Consider the following 17732-nt stretch of genomic DNA (forward strand, 5'->3'; position numbering starts at 1 on the left):
AGAGCAGATGATGAGATAGATTTGGGTCGGCAAGAAAGAGGAAAAGGAGGACAAACAGGCAGCATGGAGAGAGCCCTGTCAGTAAATAATACCAGAGACAGGAACACCGTACAAAGGGAGGTGTCCGACGTGGGCTTGTCTCAGGTGAACTTCCAGGACCCTGATGCGAGAAGTTCCTCTGATACAGGGAACGGACAGGCACAGAGCACATCTTTAGAGTGGCTGAAGCTCCACGTCAACCTCAGGAACACCGTACAAAGGGAGGCGTCAGACATGGGCTCGTCTCAGCTCTCTCTCTCTCTCTCTCTCTCTCTCTCTCTCTTTCTCTCTCTCTCCCTGACATAGCCAAGCACACACAATCACATGCACAAACGCAAACACACAACAAAGAAGACTTGAACTGAGCTGGCAGACAGATTTGATTTACTGCTACTTGGAAAAACTACAAGATATGAGACAACCAAGACATTGCGAGCTTTAGATTGACACAGTAGCCTACCTCTTCTTGCAACAGGTCAGTTTCATTTGTTTTTACACAACTTGTTCTTAAAATGCACTGTATCGTCAATTAGTACAGTAAGTCCAGACAACTCTAAACCTAAAGACACAGACAATAGACTATATCCTGTTTAAACACTGGGTTTATATTTCCAACCTTCGCCTTAATCTCTGAATTTTGTTCTGGCTAAATCTATAAAGGGATTTTCTGGGAAAAGCCTGTTAGTTTACCAGACAGATCCAAGGGTGGGATTGGTATAGACGGGAAAATCTGCTTGCTCATTCTATATCAGCAGGAGTGCATGAGTCAGCGTTTTGGTCTGTTACACCCAGAGTTGTTGCGACACACACACACACACTCCCCCTATCTCTTCCTCCCTCTTACATATTCACACACAGGCCATAAGACTGAGTCAAGCTCAGTTTTTAGTTTGTAGCCAAGTTGAGATAAGGCTTTCTGGGAAACGTAGCCTGGTTGGACAGCATTCCATTTAGAAATAACCATGTGTGCTCAACACCTGGGACTGTCTTTAATGCTCTAAGAAACCTGGATATATAAAATCAGCTGTGAAAGGTAGGCATTTTTTTGTTGTTATTTGAATGTATAACTTTTTCAGCATGTATTCTGATACAAGGGGATATGGTTCACTATAAGAGTTTGTGTTTGTCTGTGTGTACATTTAGGGCTCCCTGATGGACATGCCTGCCCCCCGGTCGTCTGTGTTTACATTTGAGTCTACAGTGCATTCCTCCCATGTGCTGCGGTGCCTGGACGAGCAACGTCGCCGGGAAACGTTGTGTGATGTTACGGTGGTGGTGGAAGGTCAGAGTTTCAGAGCCCACCGCTCAGTACTCGCTTCCTGTAGCGAGTACTTCACACAAAGGATCTCCTCCCTCACACAGCATGGAGCGGTCCTCACTCTACCACAAGAGGTGAGGCGTCGCCTCATGACCGATAGAAAGTAGATACACAGAAGCCCTGCTGCCTCACCAAAACACTGTATAAAAGTGAAGAGAGAAAATTACTGAAATGTTTACTTCCTCAAACAAGCGTTGATGGTACGGTAGGCTGACTGTATGGGATTTATCTAATTGTTTAATTTGTAATGCTATTTAGTCAAAAATCTTGTTATGACCTGTCACATTGAAACACACAATGTGTGACTACAGTTTGCCTTTTAAGCACAGTGTAGAATAACTATAAATGTACTGTAGTTTGTGCATATCAACATTAAAATGTTTGTGGTTCTTAATGGTTTCCAATCTGTTACTAGAGGAAACATCCAAATAGAACAAAATATAATCCCAAAAGGGGACTCCGGTGGGGCTTTAAGAAGAGTCCTGAAACAACAACAGTCCTAACAAATAAGGACAATATTATTTTAGAATTACCGATTGCTATCCTTGAGACAAACTAGAGGATAGAAAGTGCTCATTCACACCATTTGTCTTCTTTTGCAGGTGACAGTTGCTGGCTTTGAACCCTTGTTGAAGTTTGCCTACACATCCAAACTTCTTTTCGGGAAAGAAGACGTCTTAGAAATACGCAATTCAGCTACCATCCTTGGCTTCAGAGACCTGGATGAGGCATGCTTTGATTTCCTCCTCCCTAAGTTCTTCTCCAGCAGCAATGGCTGTGCCACTTTTCTGAGAAAGACCTGCTGTAAGAGGAAATGTAAGAGGCGATTATCAAAGGTAGACCGTGGCGTAAACTCTGACAATGTATTGCTGGATGAGAAAGAAGTAAAACCAGTTGCTGACTCACCACCTCAACAGGAAGCGGCTTTGCCCTGTAACAAATCAGTGAACAACAAAATGGGAAGTCAGAACAGTGCAGGTACTCTTACACCTGTAGCTGAAGTGACAAATGACAATTTAATACTGTGTCCAAAGTATCGCAGGCAGCTGGCTTGCGGTAAGAAAACTTGTGTCACAGAGAAAAGTCTGTCCAGTCCAGTAACAGTAGTCAGGGATATCTGTGACCTCTCGTGCTCGCCCCACTACAGCAATGCGAACAGTAAGAATGAACCTGAGGTTGAAGTCCCTGGAAATTCAACCTCAAATTCCTCCAGAGAGAGCAAAGGAGGGGCTGATGACCCATGGAAAACTGGAATACATGACACGAAAACAGAGTCTGGATTGGGCCGAGGGGAGGTTGTTATGGTTAAAAACAAAACAAATGAAAGGCAGGAGAAATGGATTGAAAAGAAAAGAAATATGGACATGGAAGACATCAGCTTTTCAGACAGATCCAGTGCCAAGGCAGTCCCCTCAGGGCCAAGCACAGTGCTGGGTGAGAGATCAGCAGAGTTAATGTTACCCCACTGCCCCCAGAAGACCTTTGGTGAGGGCCCTGCAATCACTTACATTACAGAGGACAAGAAAACAAGGGACTCTGTACTATCTATTCCTCAAAAGGCAGAGGAGCAGGTAGAAGCTGAGCAGAAAAGAGCAGATGATGAGATAGATTCTGGCCGGCAAGAAAGAGGAAAAGGAGGACAAACAGGCAGCATGGAGAGAGCCCTGTCAGTAAATAATACCAGAGACAGGAACACCGTACAAAGGGAGGTGTCCGACGTGGGCTTGTCTCAGGTGAACTTCCAGGACCCTGATGCGAGAAGTTCCTCTGATACAGGGAACGGACAGGCACAGAGCACATCTTTAGAGTGGCTGAAGCTCCACGTCAACCTCAGCTCACCAAGCAACAGCTGTCCCTTTTTCCAGGATCTGGACCGAAGCAGATGTTTATGGAAGGGGGCTGAGTTGTCTGAGTGCGAGGGGGCATCTCAGTCGGGTGTGTCATCCCTCAACTCGGGGGACGAAGGAGACTCAGAGACAGAAACAGAAGGAGACAGTGAGTCCTACACAAGAGAGAGGGCCAGACAGGTGAGCAGTTAAACTGTGAATCAAGTCTGCTACGGCTCTACAGCTGCCCTCTGTTCTTTTATACATTTGCCCAGCTGCTTCCTGTGGATTATTTCTCTATGTTTGTTTTAGATAAAAGTTTAGGTATATTACAAGTAGAGATGACGTGTGTGTGCGCGCGCACTTGTGTGTGTGTTGTGACTGTGTGGATGTGTCTTCAGTTCAGAGTCCAATTCAGCTGAAACTGACAGCTCAGCCTTTTGAGTTACCAATGACTACAGGCGACACAAACAACAGGTTTGAGGAACGTCTCATGCCACTGTCCAGACTGAAAATATGAACAGTGTGTAGGCAAAACTAAAGTCCTTTCGGAGGACAAACAATGCTTTTATTTACGTTAGATACACCACAACAATATTTGAATTGCTCTATTAAACTAGTGAGTGTATTTCCCATCACACTTAGGAGCAGCAGTAACCCAGTACCTGACCTCTGCTTTTAAAAGTTAATAATTAACATCTTGGTAAAAATATAACTTATTTACTTAACTACATATCTGTTTAGACTTTTGCCTAACTTTGTTCTTTCTGTCCATGTACAGCAAGCTGCATACCACATTTTTTGAAACTTCATACTTGGTATTTTGATTAACCGAATGATGTCACATGATTAGTTAAACATTTTTCAGACTAGTTAAAAACATGTTGATAGTGATCATTTAATGAGTTATGAGTATTTCTTATGATGTCCAGACAAGCAAATCAAAGCTATCTTAACAAGACTGCTGCTTTAAAGCAGGTGTGCTGTATGTGTATTGTACTTGCAGGTTATCTGAGTGCATTCATTCTCACTAAAGTGATTCAACAAAACATACATACATAAAAGACACACAGGCCCATGTCATCTACAGCGTGACATCATACAAAAATATCTATATAAAAAGCAGTGACTTAATCTGTCATTAAGTGTGCTCTTTTATTGATGTAGATACTCTTTTGCAAAACTACAATTTCCTGTTCGGTGTCCTCAGGTTCAGTTGCCATTCTCTGTAGACTGGATTGTGGATCTAAGCAGAAATGACTTCCAACAGCTGCTGAAGCAACAGGTGTTCACTCATGAACAGCTGGAATTAGTCCATGATATGAGACGGCGCAGCAAAAACCGCCTCGCAGCTCAGCGGTGCCGCAAGAGGAAACTAGACTGCATCTATAATCTGCAGTGCGAAATCAACAAGCTGGTAATAAACACGTTTTTTTTTTTTCTTTAAATCTGTACATTGTTATGAAGCCACATCTGGTTTGCAGACATGTTAATCAGATTGTGTGTGCTGCATGTGTATGTCGCAGAAGACAGAGAGAGAAAAACTGATCATGGAGAAGAGCCAGCTGAACCAGCTGAAAGAGAAAACATGTGAGAGTGTCTCCACCTTATGCCAAAGGGTCTGCACTGAAGCCAACCTACAGCCAGAGCAGCTCCAGGTGTTAGCCAAATACACCACAACAGACTGCCCTCTGTCCTCTTTCTTTCCTTACATAGACACGCTCCTTTCACAACCTGGGTTGCCACTCCAGCTTCGGGCTTCATTCTCGGCCTGTTCTGTGGACCTTGATAAGTATATGGTGGGTGAGGAGGCTTCGTCCAGCTCCAGAAGTGATACAATCACAGAAGACGATCAACATTCGCTTTAGATGCACACTCAGCACACACATTTCAACTTTGTACGAAACTCATAGGATTGTAGAGCCAGAGGTTGCCATGATGTCAAACTGGTTATTAAACCAAAGGTTTGTATCATACCTTTTATCATATTGTATCTGAGGACATTACCATAGACTGTGGTCTGAGTACAGGACAAAAAATAAAGCAGTGGCTTACTTATGATCTCATCATGATATGACGATACATGGGAATGGGAAGGCTGTAATCAGCACCAGTTTAAACCTTTTCAATTTAAAACTTTAAGACTTATATTGAGAGGCCAGGAAAGCATTCCAGGGGTCAAAAATCATTCATTTTACTTTTACACCAATTCTAAGTATTTGATGACCGTCTGTAGTGAATTTGTCCAACTAGCTATTTACAGTTTGTTTTCTTGTTAAATGTGCCTGCTTGCTAATCAATGTTGAGAATGTAAAGAAATCAGCACTGAGACAATCACACCTTTAATCATAAATCAAAGGGAACAGTGGTCTCCATATTTGTAATGTGCTTCACTGCTTGATTACCTCAGGATAACACACTCATCCATATACTTTATATGTGTACTTTTATTGTATAAGAAAACATTTTGATACAGTTGGTACGCTAAGGTTCTCAGGTGTTAATAGGAAAATACAGCTCATAATACCTCTTGCAGACAGTGTTGGTCTTGCCCTTTCTACAGAGAGTGCAACACAAAACAGCATTTTGCACCAAAAACAAGACAACTGAGCAAATAGACTTGACATGGTGTGCCATGTTTACCTTCTGGTCCTATGTCTGCCTGTCATATTTAAGCCTGTCATTGTGGTTGCCTGACCACAGTGACACAGCTCTTTTAGGCTGCACACTATTTGCCTTCATATGTTTTAAAGTGAAGCATTTATATATGAACAAAGTACACTTTTAGCAGAAAAGCTGCCTCACTATCATTTTTTTTCTGCTCTGTATTGCGGCATTGGACTTTTTTATTTTCATTAGATGGAAATAGGTCTAGGGAACAATGTGGTACAAGCAGATTTATGTTTTTCTTTTATGTCTGGACAGTCAACAGAGCAATTATTGATATTTGTTTTGTGCATCCAATTCATTACTCAATTTTCTGTAGCTTTTCTTTTGACTTTCACCTGTAGCCTTTCACCTATTGTCCCCCAATTTATAGTAAATATTTGACACTCAGGACACTTCACAGAAAACCAGCTTTGCAACTTATAACCTTGGTTACTCAGGATCAGGTTTCACTATATGTGCATATAGTTTTAGGTTTATATCAGTTATGCACTGATTTTATGACAATATGCTGAGTAACCTCATTGTTTTTTTGAGGTTGGAATGAATATAGACATCTAGTAATATGGTTAATGAACATAAGAATTGAGTTTTTTTTCTCCCACCAAGCCAACTTCCGGCTAATGCATGATAACTCTGGTGCTTATTGCCCTCTAGTGATGGGTGCATGTACAGTCAGTAGACCTAGAGCTGAAAAGATGTGTACTACAGTATATGCTGCACAAATTCCTGTCTACTGTGTTACTTTATTTTTAATGCATATAAATCACTGTATCTTTCTATGATAATGTCCAGGTGGATTCCTGTATTTTTTAAAGCAAAAGTGAAACGGAACCAATCAACATTAAAAAGAAATTTCTCCAAACAGTAAAAGATGCTTGTTTTCAGCCTCAACTTATGAAGATGATTGTCAGTAAAATGCAGCGTTATTGAAAAATCATTAGTGGTAAATGAGTTGTAAAATCTGTCAGTGTTCAGTTTGAGTGACGAATAGCAGAACTCATGAGGTCTTCAGAGGGCTCATCTTTCAGTCTGGACAGATATATTAATGATTTAAAAATGCACTTAGTCTTTCATGTTTCTCCCTTCTGAATCTCAATTGCTCTCTCCCACTTAGTCTGCTCTCTGTTACTTTTAATTTAATTTGTGAGTTTCTCTTTCTTCACTTGTCCTTTCTCTCTCTGTGGGCTATTTTAATTAGCGGAAACTGTTATTTAATCTCTCATATTTCTTATATGTGAGCAAACATTTTGTAATGCACTTCGGATGATTACAAAACTATACAAAGATCTGGAAATAACAATAATGTTAATAATTCTTACTGGCTCACTATTCTCACCATTTGTGCCCTTATCATAAAAGAGAGAAATAAGGGAAGATCAGCATGGCCTAATAGATTCTGGCACTAGGGAGTGAGAACCAAGAGTTGCTGAGGTCCCAGGGCTTAAAGATGAGAAAGTCACCCTAATAGAGGTCATTAGTTTCTCATGTGGCTGCACTTCACTTTAACACTAAGGTGTGTGCGTGTGTGTGTGTGTGTGTGTGTGTATGCGCACGCGCGTGCGTGTGTGTGTGCATCCAACAATGTTAATGTTTGTGTTTTTTCTTTGGAAATTAGACATCTTTGGAGACATGCAGTAAGGCCTTATTAGGCCATGGAAGTTCAGTTAGTATAATTTTAAATAAAGTAGAGGTTAGAAAATGAACACCAATAGAAATGAAAAAGGGTTGGTAGTTTCCAATCACTCAGCATCCACAACTTAATCTATGAATTTTCAAATTGCCCTGAAGTGAATAAAATGCCTGCGGTGTTACTAATCTGCCAACAGATGGCACCACATGAACAATTACTGCAGTCAAGAGCATAGCGAAAGATGCTTGATCAAATCAAATCATCTTCAGTTCTTGTGGTTGAATTATGTAACTTTTCAAAAGAATGTGTTGGTCTGCTTATGAATAAGCTGGCTGAATGATTTGTGATTTAACAGAATTATCAGTTATAATGGGTGTGAATTATGTCTGGAAAATATTTCAAAGGCAGTTGAATGTGACCTGTTTGGTGTGTCTGCTTCTGTTTATCTGCATGCACTCTTGATGAGCTGTCTGTAACCTTTTGTTACTGCAAGATTTAAGCATCACTTTTCTCCTATCTCATTTTCTTCCTTTATTACCTGCTTCTTCCCATCTCTCTCGCTCTTTCTCTCTGAGAGAATATGTGGGTGTTTTCTGTGGGTGGTTCTCTGGCAGAGCCTGAGAACTACAGCCAGCACAATATGCTGGGCTCATAGTCCCAGTAATGAATAGTTAGGTCTGTGCCAGCTGTTGCCATAGGAAGAGTTAACAGACAAACTTTCATTTATTTAATTTTATTGTGTTATTTTTTAATTAGATCTTTTGATATGTAATTTAAATTCTGAAACAATAACACCCACTCACAACACTTTATCAACACTAAGAAAATGATTGATGTCAGGAGTCAGGAGCTTGTTTCTTAAAACATGTGCATAATTTAAATCAGACCTTTATATATTACTTGATGAATTTCAGATGACAAAATTCTTCAGAAAAGTAGTTATATAGCATGTTTGGATAATTTGATGGGTTGTTGTTGGTGATGTCTTAACATGAGCCAAGAGCAAACGACCAAATCTAATCCCTCAGGCAGAGAATAATCCACATAGTCATGTGGTTTCCTAATGAGAACCTGGGAGTCCTGGATCAGCCTGAGGAAACACACACACACACACACACACACACACACACACATTTCTCAGTAGAAACTAACACGTGGAAGCTGTTTCACTGTCTCTTGATCAGTGATTTGTGAAGCTTTTCTAAAGTAGTACAGTGACAATGATGCTATAAAATGGTTTGTTCAATTTAGGGTACTTTGGCATCACATTGTATGAATAAAAAAAAACAGGGACATGTGTGAAATTAGTTTTAATTTAAATTATTTTTTATTTATTGTAAAATAAATAATGAACAAGAACAACTGTGTGGCAATCCACACATGGTGTCATCAGCTGAAGATGTGCAGGATACTTGCAGGACCAAACATGAAATAATTTGTAAAGTATAGCGGGTGTGTGTGAAGCGTAGTGTGTGTGAGAATGTCGCTCTTTCTTTAGACTTAATCATTAAAATCTACAGTGTGACACTGTGCTGACATCACATGATGCCTGATGTCACAAACCCTCATGATGAGCCAAACTAAGACTGTAAAATTCGGATCCTGTGGAGAAGGCATTGTTTAAGTACAGTAGGCTATATAAGGACCAAATGTACTAACACATGACACTGTCATGTTGGTGTCATATTGTAAACTGACTGTAATTTGTGTAAATGGCATCACACCACATAATGCAATTGATTATCTCCGGCTTTGACACATTTACACCCAGGGACTAGGTGTATATAAACTTCACTTTATACAAAGTCTGTCTTAAGACAGAAAAGGTGTGAGAGTGTGCATAAGAAAAAAGACAACAGTGGGTTTACATACCGTGCCTAAAAAAAAAATCACATGCATGCAACCAGTCAACCTGTTGTAAGATCAATTAAAGTTATGGTGAATGGACAAAATTGTATAATGTATTGGGGTTCAGTACAGGACACTTATAGGATGACATCCAGACTGCCAAGAATCGCACTACCGTTAGTGGACGACCCTCTCTACCTCCTGAGCCACAGCTAACCCTAGTACTGCATCTCTGGGTATGAACGTAGATGAGTCTGTGTAGATTTTATATTTATATAATGTGCTGTACATTCTATATATAAACCAGAGAATGAGAGAAAGTTGAGAAAAGAGGGACAGGGGACATATATAAGAAAGACACTGGAAGCAGCCATACTGAGAGAGGACGGAGAGATCTTTACTTCAATTAAATTTTATTTATTTATATACCGCCTCATTGCACCTATGATATACAGCAGGTCTAGACCATACTCTTATTTATTTACAAAGATTCAGCAATTGCAGGATAACAAACAATAGGGGTGGTTGGAGTGGAGTAGGGGAGCAAAAAAGACGAAGTAAAATGGTAAAATGAAGGATGGTGTGTGTATGCATGTGTGTCTGTATGGTTGCGAGCACAGCGAGAAATAGCTTCACACAGACGTTAGAGGACACCCATAAAAAAGACTTGATCCAGTTACCATGGATACAGAGGGTTAGGCTTTGGCAAGTGAACTCATTAGAATGTCCAGTTTAGCTACATCCACACAATCAACACAATGTTCCTTCTGATGAAGAAAAATAACACACATGCACAAATGAAACAACTCTGAAAACAAGACATGCAAATGTTCAGATGTTGCAGCCCAGTATTTTAATTATCACAGCAAAGTTTAGACAGGACAAGCATTTCTTCCATTAACAAAAAAAACATGTCTGACAAGCCTTTAATTACTAACAGGAAACCAGAACTAGTCACCTGGAGCTGCCCAGCAGCAGGACAAACATTAGGCAAGCTCTGGGATGATTGTGTTTAACTCTTCCTTTCTTTGCAGCTACTCGCCCCGACCAAGTGGTTGCTATGAATATGAATTGTTACTTTTTGCCTAATTAAATAAGGCTTACACAAGGGTCAGTTGTAGGAAATATTTTAAGCAGAATAGCATCATACATTTACCAGCAGTACACTCATAAAAGCATATTGTAAATAAATAAAAATCAGAACAAAAAAGCAATGTATGTGCAAAATTCACAATAGCAAGTCTGGGATCCACTGAAAGTGGTCAATACTGCTTTCTTTGGCTCTTGCAGACTAACTGTAAAGGAAGCCTGCATGTCTCCCACATTGTTTTTATCCCCAAGTGTATGTGGAGACGAAGGTACATAGAGTGAGAACTGTGGGGGTAAATCTATCTCAACATCATTGTAAATGTACAGACTATGAGTCATAAACTTATCCACAAACAAACACATCATGATCCACAAATATAAAACACGATCCACAAATAGATTCATAATCTACAAACTCGTCATGATACACAAATATAAAACATGATCCACAAATAGATTAAAAATCCACAAACAACCACATCATGATCCACAACTAGAAATCAGTGACTTATACCTGAAAACCAGAATTTGAATGAACGCAAAATGCGCATATGGGTCATATTTTATTTGTTGATTGTTTTGCATGTCTTCTGAATTTTGACAATACTTTGTCGCTGTTTTTCAAATTAAAAGTTCTACAAAAGCATTCTTCACTATTTGCAAACCAACACAGTCTAACTTTCAAATCTAACCCTTTCAAACCACTGTTTCAACATACGTATATAAACTATGTGCAATGCTCAGCATTCAAGTGTCAAATCTGTGTTTGCTGATCACAGTGCATATGTGGATTGCTTCGCATTTGTCTACAAATGATTTTGACACTGGTTTACCTTCACAGTGAACAGCAACACAACCATACTTGCTTAAAATGGTGAAGAATATATATAATTTGAATTATCTTTCTGTCATTACTGCACCAAGCATGTTGGGAACATTTATTCCTTTTGTTCACTTTGGTCAGGCAGGTGAGTGCCAGTTGCCTTTCCTTTTCCAGGTGTTAGATGAGAACCTAATCTTGACCAGCTAGAATGAGCAGCACCAAAAGGCAAGGTTGGCATTTTGATACTTTAAATAATCATTCCAGAGAGCATAGACAAGGGTGTTATTCTTGTTTGTCTGCCAAGAACTTTACATAAAATACATTTGTAACTTCTGAGTCCATGTCATTTTAGTTTGCAAGCTCAGGTTGGCTCAGAACTGGTCACTGAGAACACAAACAGGCAGCAAAATAAAATCTTCTACTCTGGTTTGGACCAGAGGCCTAACTGTATCGCAGGTATTTAGATTTCATTGAAAGGTCGTGTGGTGTGACTGTCCCTCTAAGTCCTATTGTGTCTCAACTCTGTTCTATCTTGCCTCCCTCCTTTCATTATTTGAAGCAGCCAGAGCAGCTCATCTGCCTGTTGGAGTCGAGGTGAGGTGAGATGGTGTCTGGGACCACAGATTTCAGGATGTCGTTCTCTGTGGCCATGATGTGCTTGACTAGCAAGTTTGCAGCTTCAGCGATGTTGAGATTGTCCTAAAGGAGAGATAAAGTTAGGGATGGCTCTATAATTAGTTTTTACTTTGTTTTGTTATAAATGACTGCCATTTGGATTGTTTATATTATTGCACTAGGACAATGACAAAAGAGAATAAAAAAGATCTATGACCCCAAGAAAAAGAGTACCCAAGTAAAAAACAAATTTTAATGGATACAGTTTGGGATGGTTAAAAAAGTGTTTGGGCAGCAAAAACTGCTGGATGAAAACTCGAAAAATTGGCTCATAGGTTGCAAATTCTACCCACTACTCAGGCAAAAAAAAAGACCTCATAGACCTCATGGTGGCGCTACAACAATCAACTTTGCATTTTTGCAATTATCTCGAAAACGGCTTCATTTAGAGTTGAACTTCTTTCATTATTTTAATCTCTGTATTTATCTGCATCTTTGCTCCAATGGTCTTCTGCTCTAAAAATGTCAAATTATACGACTTTTTATCACTTTTTCCCAAAACCTATTTTTGCAGTATCACCTATGGAAGTCACTGATCAAAAGTTTTCAAAAGAGTATTTTAGAAATTTAGACATTTCTCATTCCTAACTTCAAAAAAATCTAAGAAAATTACCCGTACGTCCTATAGAGCTGACATTTGCCTCACTGCAACCTATGGTCAATTCAGAACTCACTCACTCTATATTTTTCAGAATATGCTAATTCAATAAACACCTATATCTCCACAAGTCTTTCTTCAAACACTACCAAACTTGACAGTCATTCTCCAGATGGCCACTATCAAAGGGTTCTCAGGTCGTTCAAACAGTGAGTCTGCAGTGATCTTCAGTATCTTGCTGTAACTTGTACAGTATGAGACAATGAGGATGTTCAGATCATAGTGACTTTAAGTTCTCCATTTTATTTGGATCCCATGACACTTTATTCTTATTTTTCTCTGCTTAAATGTATTTGTGCAGCTTAAACTTTAAAACTTGGAAACACAAAATGTTGCAGGTGGGTTGAACATTTCACCCAGTAGCCAGGTACATATAATGACACTCTCTGATCTCAAGGTGATGCTGTAAAAATCGAGTTTGCGTTTCCGAAATCATCTCAAAGTCCAAATTCTTTCATTACTCAAGTCTCTCAAGTCATCTGTATCTGTTCTTCTTCTCTGAAAATGTCAAATGTATTTTTGTGACTTGTTTGGATCATGATCATTGCGGCTATATTTTTATACCTTGATGTAGGTACATATCCTTTATGTTAACAGTTGTTGACCTACTGTATGTTCAGAATTTGGGTAACTGGTATCTTCCTTCATATGAACAAAACCATGTGTGCACCTTAAAAGTGTTTGAAACTACCTAATGTGAGTGGTATAAACAATTTTTTTCTCTAAAGAAGGATGGTTATGTCTGTTTGCATGGCCAACTTCTGACACCTCTGGCTGAACCTGCACCTTATGATCCTTGACCTTACAGAATGTTGAGTCTTGGCACCACAAGAATGGCAGCGCACTTATGCTGCTGCAACACATTAGTGTCAACAGAAGATGTGTGAATAAAGACAACATTTGTAGAATTGATATACTCTATGTGTAAGTATTGCAGAGTGTGGGTGCTTTTTAAATTTGTATTTATTTTTTTTATTTGGCAGGTCCCTATAAACACGTACTGTACAGAAAACAATTGTCCAATCCCACATTTACTGTATTTTAAATTGACATCTTGAAAGTTTATATTTCAATCAATAAAAAAAATGTATAAAGCTTCAATGACATGTTAGATTAAGCGGATACAAAATATATAGTGTGATAGATAATATGATCAAATTTGAATTTACTCAAAGAAGGAATTGATTAAATAACTTTTATGCGATGGGAAGCAGAACTCCCTGAAAGATGAATTTTTGAATACCACGTTGAAAAAAACCCAAAAAAACCCCCAGTCCTCCAATGCTTTTAACTTTTCACTTCAGTAACTTGTTCTGACCCTCTTTAGTAAATTTATCCCACAGAGCCACTTTCCATGAGGATATGAAATTCCAGTTGGCTCTGAGGGGATGTTTTTCACTGACTGAAGTGACCTGAGTGGGAGATTATCTCTACCAGCCACTCACTGGCCCACAATCATTCATTGTCATGTTGATGAATAAAGCAATAATTCAATATTTTGGGAAATACGCTTATTTGCATTCTTGCTGAGTTTTATGAGATCACTCTTGTGTCGGTCTGTTAAATATGAGGTTAAAGCAGGCAGCCAGTTAGCTTAGCATTGCATTAAGACTAACAACAGGGGGACACAGCCAGTCTGGCTCTGTCTGGCAGTGTAAAATCTGCATAGCAGCACCCCTAAAGCTCACCAATTATATATATATATCTGCATTTAGTCAAGTAGACATTTAGACAAAGCCATGCTAGCTGTTTCCCCCTACTTCCAGTCATTATGCTAAGCTAACTGTCTCCTGGGTCCAGGTTCATATTTAACTGACAGATGAGAGTGGACTCAATATTCTCATCGAACTCTCAACAAGAAAGAAAAATAAGAGCATTTAACAAAATGGCAAACTATTTAAATAATTTGATTTCACATGACACATCGCAGATGATTAGCAAACAAGAATACCATAACCTTGCTCCAGTCTCACCTTAGCGGAGGTCTCAAACCACCCGACAAAGCCATGGTCTTTGCAGAACTGGTCCATTTTGATGCTATTGTTGTTGAACTCCCTCCCCTGGTCACACTTGTTAGCCAGCAGCACAGTAGCAATGCTCTGTCCATCAGCCAGCATTAGTTTGGAGTCCAGGTCCTCTTTCCACTTGATGACGGCCTCAAAGGTCGTGGGCCTTGTCACATCGAACACTATGAAGGCTCCCATGGCTTCACGGTAGTACACTCGTGTCATGTTTCCAAAACGTTCCTGACCTGTGAGGAACAAACAAACACACACACACACACACAAACAGGGAGTTTCATTCATTAGTGTGGCAACATTGTGGGTTCCAGCAATCACTTTAATGAGAGATTTTCATTGTTTTCCTGCATTTTTGCTGCAAAAAATCTAATGCAGTTGCTATTAAGACTGCAGTTAGCAGTGCCTGCATTCCCATGAAACAGCACATTCCTGTGGTCTTATTGTCACGTTGCACTTAACTAGATTGTCAATGCGACTCCTTGTTCCTGCTGATAATAGGCCTACTTAAATTGAACCTGTATTTTGCCTGACCTGTAATGAAAATAAACTTTGACATAGATGATAACAGTATTCATAGAATGTATCTGTAATGTCTTTGTGCGAGTATGCATGTATATGTGTTCATCCGTGTGTATTGTGCAGGAAATGGAAATTAGGTGCTTCAGGAGGTTGGAACAGCTGTCAACATGACATTACCCGAGGGTGTGTGTTCTGCTGTGTAATGTGAGGACTTGTTGGTCCATAACGGAGCGTGTGGGTGTGCGCATCGTGCTCGTATTACATACTATGCCCTTTCAGCAGGAACGTTTACATGGTTGATAAATATTAATGCGTGAAAGTACACTTTTGGCTTTTGCTAGAAATATGTTGACGAGGACAAAATGCTACTATTTGCCTCATGAGGAAATGGAAAATCTGACAGGACATGGATTGAGAACTTCCTCCTTTCGTGCAAGAGAGTGTATGAATGATTCTTATAACTCACAAGAAACCCTCATCTGCAGTGGTGTGACAGCCGACTCAGACAGACACTCGCATCACACGTCACCTGACACACGGTCATTCAATAAACTGATGGAAATCATATAATGCAAATTGCACCAAGTACAACATGTAAAATGTACCGCTCTATAAATGATAACAAACCAGAATTTCTCAGTCTATACTTAGTCTGTCCCTACGCCTCCCTAGGAAGAATTTCAAGCAGGTAGGCAAGACTTAGGCAGATAATTGCATTTGTTGGATCCACATTAACACATTAGTAGGCTACAATGAACATCTCCCTCACATGGGTAACCACATGACAGAACCATACCATGAGTGAAGGACTGATGGTAGTCTTGCCTAAGCAACAATTTGTGTGTGTGTGTGTGTGTGTGTGTGAGAGAGTGAGTGAGAGAATCCTTTGTGTGAAATAGTAATTTAATTATTAGGTAAAGAAATAACAAAAGGAAAAAAAAAAAAAAACAAGCCAGAGAACATGGATCAACAAAAAACATGGATACTCTATAAAGTCATACATTTGAGAGAAAAAAAAAAATTACTATTTACAGATGTGCTTGTGTTATTAAAGGGCTTTACTCTATTGAAAGCAGGGTATACAGATATTAATAACAGCCATCACATCTAAGGGACTTTCACCAACCAGTATTATGAGATACTTCCTTCTGTTCAAATACCAAAAGCATAACAAATTGGGGAAGAACTGCAGACATCTAAATGACTAGCCTACGATGTGACACGTGCTTTCAAGAGACTTAGTTGGAGTCCCTTGTATCTGCCTAACTGTCTAAAAGCTCACCTGTTCTCTTATTTCTGCACACAGACTCTTTTCTTCGTAATTTAACACTTTAATCTCAGATAATATCGGAGTTGTGTTTTTTTTTCCCCTTGTAAATTTACGATTTCTGAGTATTTTCTCGGGATATTAGTACCCCCTCCACGGCTTTAAAAAAAAAAAAAATCTATAATGGTCCTAATCCACCGTTGTGGAATTCCATCTCTGTACAGTGACACTGCATAGACCTATGAATGTTTTACAACAGCCAGTCACTCTGAAGATAAGTCTTATCTCCCCAAATCATCAACTTTTCAGGAACCATGACAAACAATCTTGCTAAACAACAGTTAAGACTTTTTTCAGTGAGGGTGTGAAATGGTTCCTTACTTCTTGGATGTGTTTAAATACAAAACTACTTTAGATTTTTACACTGTGAAATACAAATGCATTGTTCTCAATGAGCTGTATTGGACCCTCCAGATGATTTAGTTTTGCTTCAGTTGCTGGAGTGACAGCAGCAGAAGATAACTATGTACATGTAGGCTACCCCGCAAATTAAATACCTGAAACATTTTCAACTTCTTCACTGTCCCACCTGCAATGTCCCACAGTTGAAGCCGGATAGTCTCAGAATCCCAGTTCAACACCTTCAGGGCAAAGTCCACTCCGATGGTGGCCCGGTAGTTGGTGGAATAGGACTGGTGAACGTAGCGCCTGATGATGGAAGTCTTCCCGACCCCCAGGTCTCCGATAACCAGGACCTTGTACAGGTGCTCCTTTCGGATAGTCTGCATGCCGTTGGATTCTGCTGAGTAATTGGTCATTCCACCTGTCGGATCTCAGACGCAGCAGCTTTCACAACTTTGTATGAGTGAGCGTTTGAGGCCTGGAGCCCTTTATCCCGTGTGTCTCCCTCTTCGGATTGGGTTGTGGAACCTCCCTCCCTGTGGGGAAGCGTGTGATCTGCTCAGGGGTTGTGCTTGGGAACTTGTGACCTCGCCTCGTCACCCTGGGGAGACGCGCAGTGCGCACGGTTTGTTGAAGACGTGTAGTTCCTGTTAGAGGGCTTTGTGAGTCTTTCGTGTAATATAGGCCACTTTATGCAAGTGTTGTCACATGTTAACCCATTGCCTGTTGAGAGACAGTCGCCTTCATGATAAAGACGAAGCCTAAAGCATTCCAGGAAAAAAAGGGCGATACTTTAGTGTTTAAAGTGTCCTTTTCAAACGCTAAATTTAAACTCCTCCCCGTTTGCCTCCATTATCTGACAAAAGAGTGGATGCTCCTTGAATGTTTACATGCAGCTCAAAAGTGCAGTCATAATGCAATTAAGACAGTAATATCAGATAGTCATG

The 17732-nt window shown here is 39.8% G+C and overlaps 2 protein-coding genes across 3 annotated transcripts; one reads left to right on the forward strand and one right to left on the reverse strand.

The window, feature by feature from the left end:
• Positions 1-305: 305 nt before the first annotated feature.
• Positions 306-6723, forward strand: bach1b (BTB and CNC homology 1, basic leucine zipper transcription factor 1 b). Of its 2 annotated transcripts, none has more exons than XM_038707825.1 (5): positions 306-514; positions 1183-1431; positions 1960-3384; positions 4394-4600; positions 4710-6723. In XM_038707825.1, the coding sequence occupies exons 2-5, from the start codon at positions 1192-1194 to the stop codon at positions 5049-5051; spliced, it is 2214 nt and encodes a 737-aa protein (XP_038563753.1). In that variant the 5' UTR covers positions 306-514; positions 1183-1191; the 3' UTR covers positions 5052-6723. The 2 variants fall into 2 exon arrangements, with proteins under 2 accessions (XP_038563753.1, XP_038563752.1); XM_038707824.1 differs by lacking the exon at positions 306-514 and adding an exon at positions 522-1072.
• Positions 6724-10161: 3438 nt separating this feature from the next.
• Positions 10162-17371, reverse strand: rab38b (RAB38b, member of RAS oncogene family). Its single transcript, XM_038709052.1, has 3 exons — positions 16973-17371; positions 14550-14827; positions 10162-11942 (listed from the first exon to the last, which is right to left on the reverse strand). The coding sequence occupies exons 1-3, from the start codon at positions 17199-17201 to the stop codon at positions 11793-11795; spliced, it is 657 nt and encodes a 218-aa protein (XP_038564980.1). The 5' UTR covers positions 17202-17371; the 3' UTR covers positions 10162-11792.
• Between the last annotated feature and the right edge of the window lie 361 nt (positions 17372-17732).

Source organism: Micropterus salmoides, unplaced genomic scaffold (assembly GCF_014851395.1).
Source record: "Micropterus salmoides isolate LMB-PRFRI ecotype aquatic unplaced genomic scaffold, ASM1485139v1 Ms_hic_scaffold_9, whole genome shotgun sequence".
NCBI lineage: Eukaryota > Metazoa > Chordata > Actinopteri > Centrarchiformes > Centrarchidae > Micropterus > Micropterus salmoides.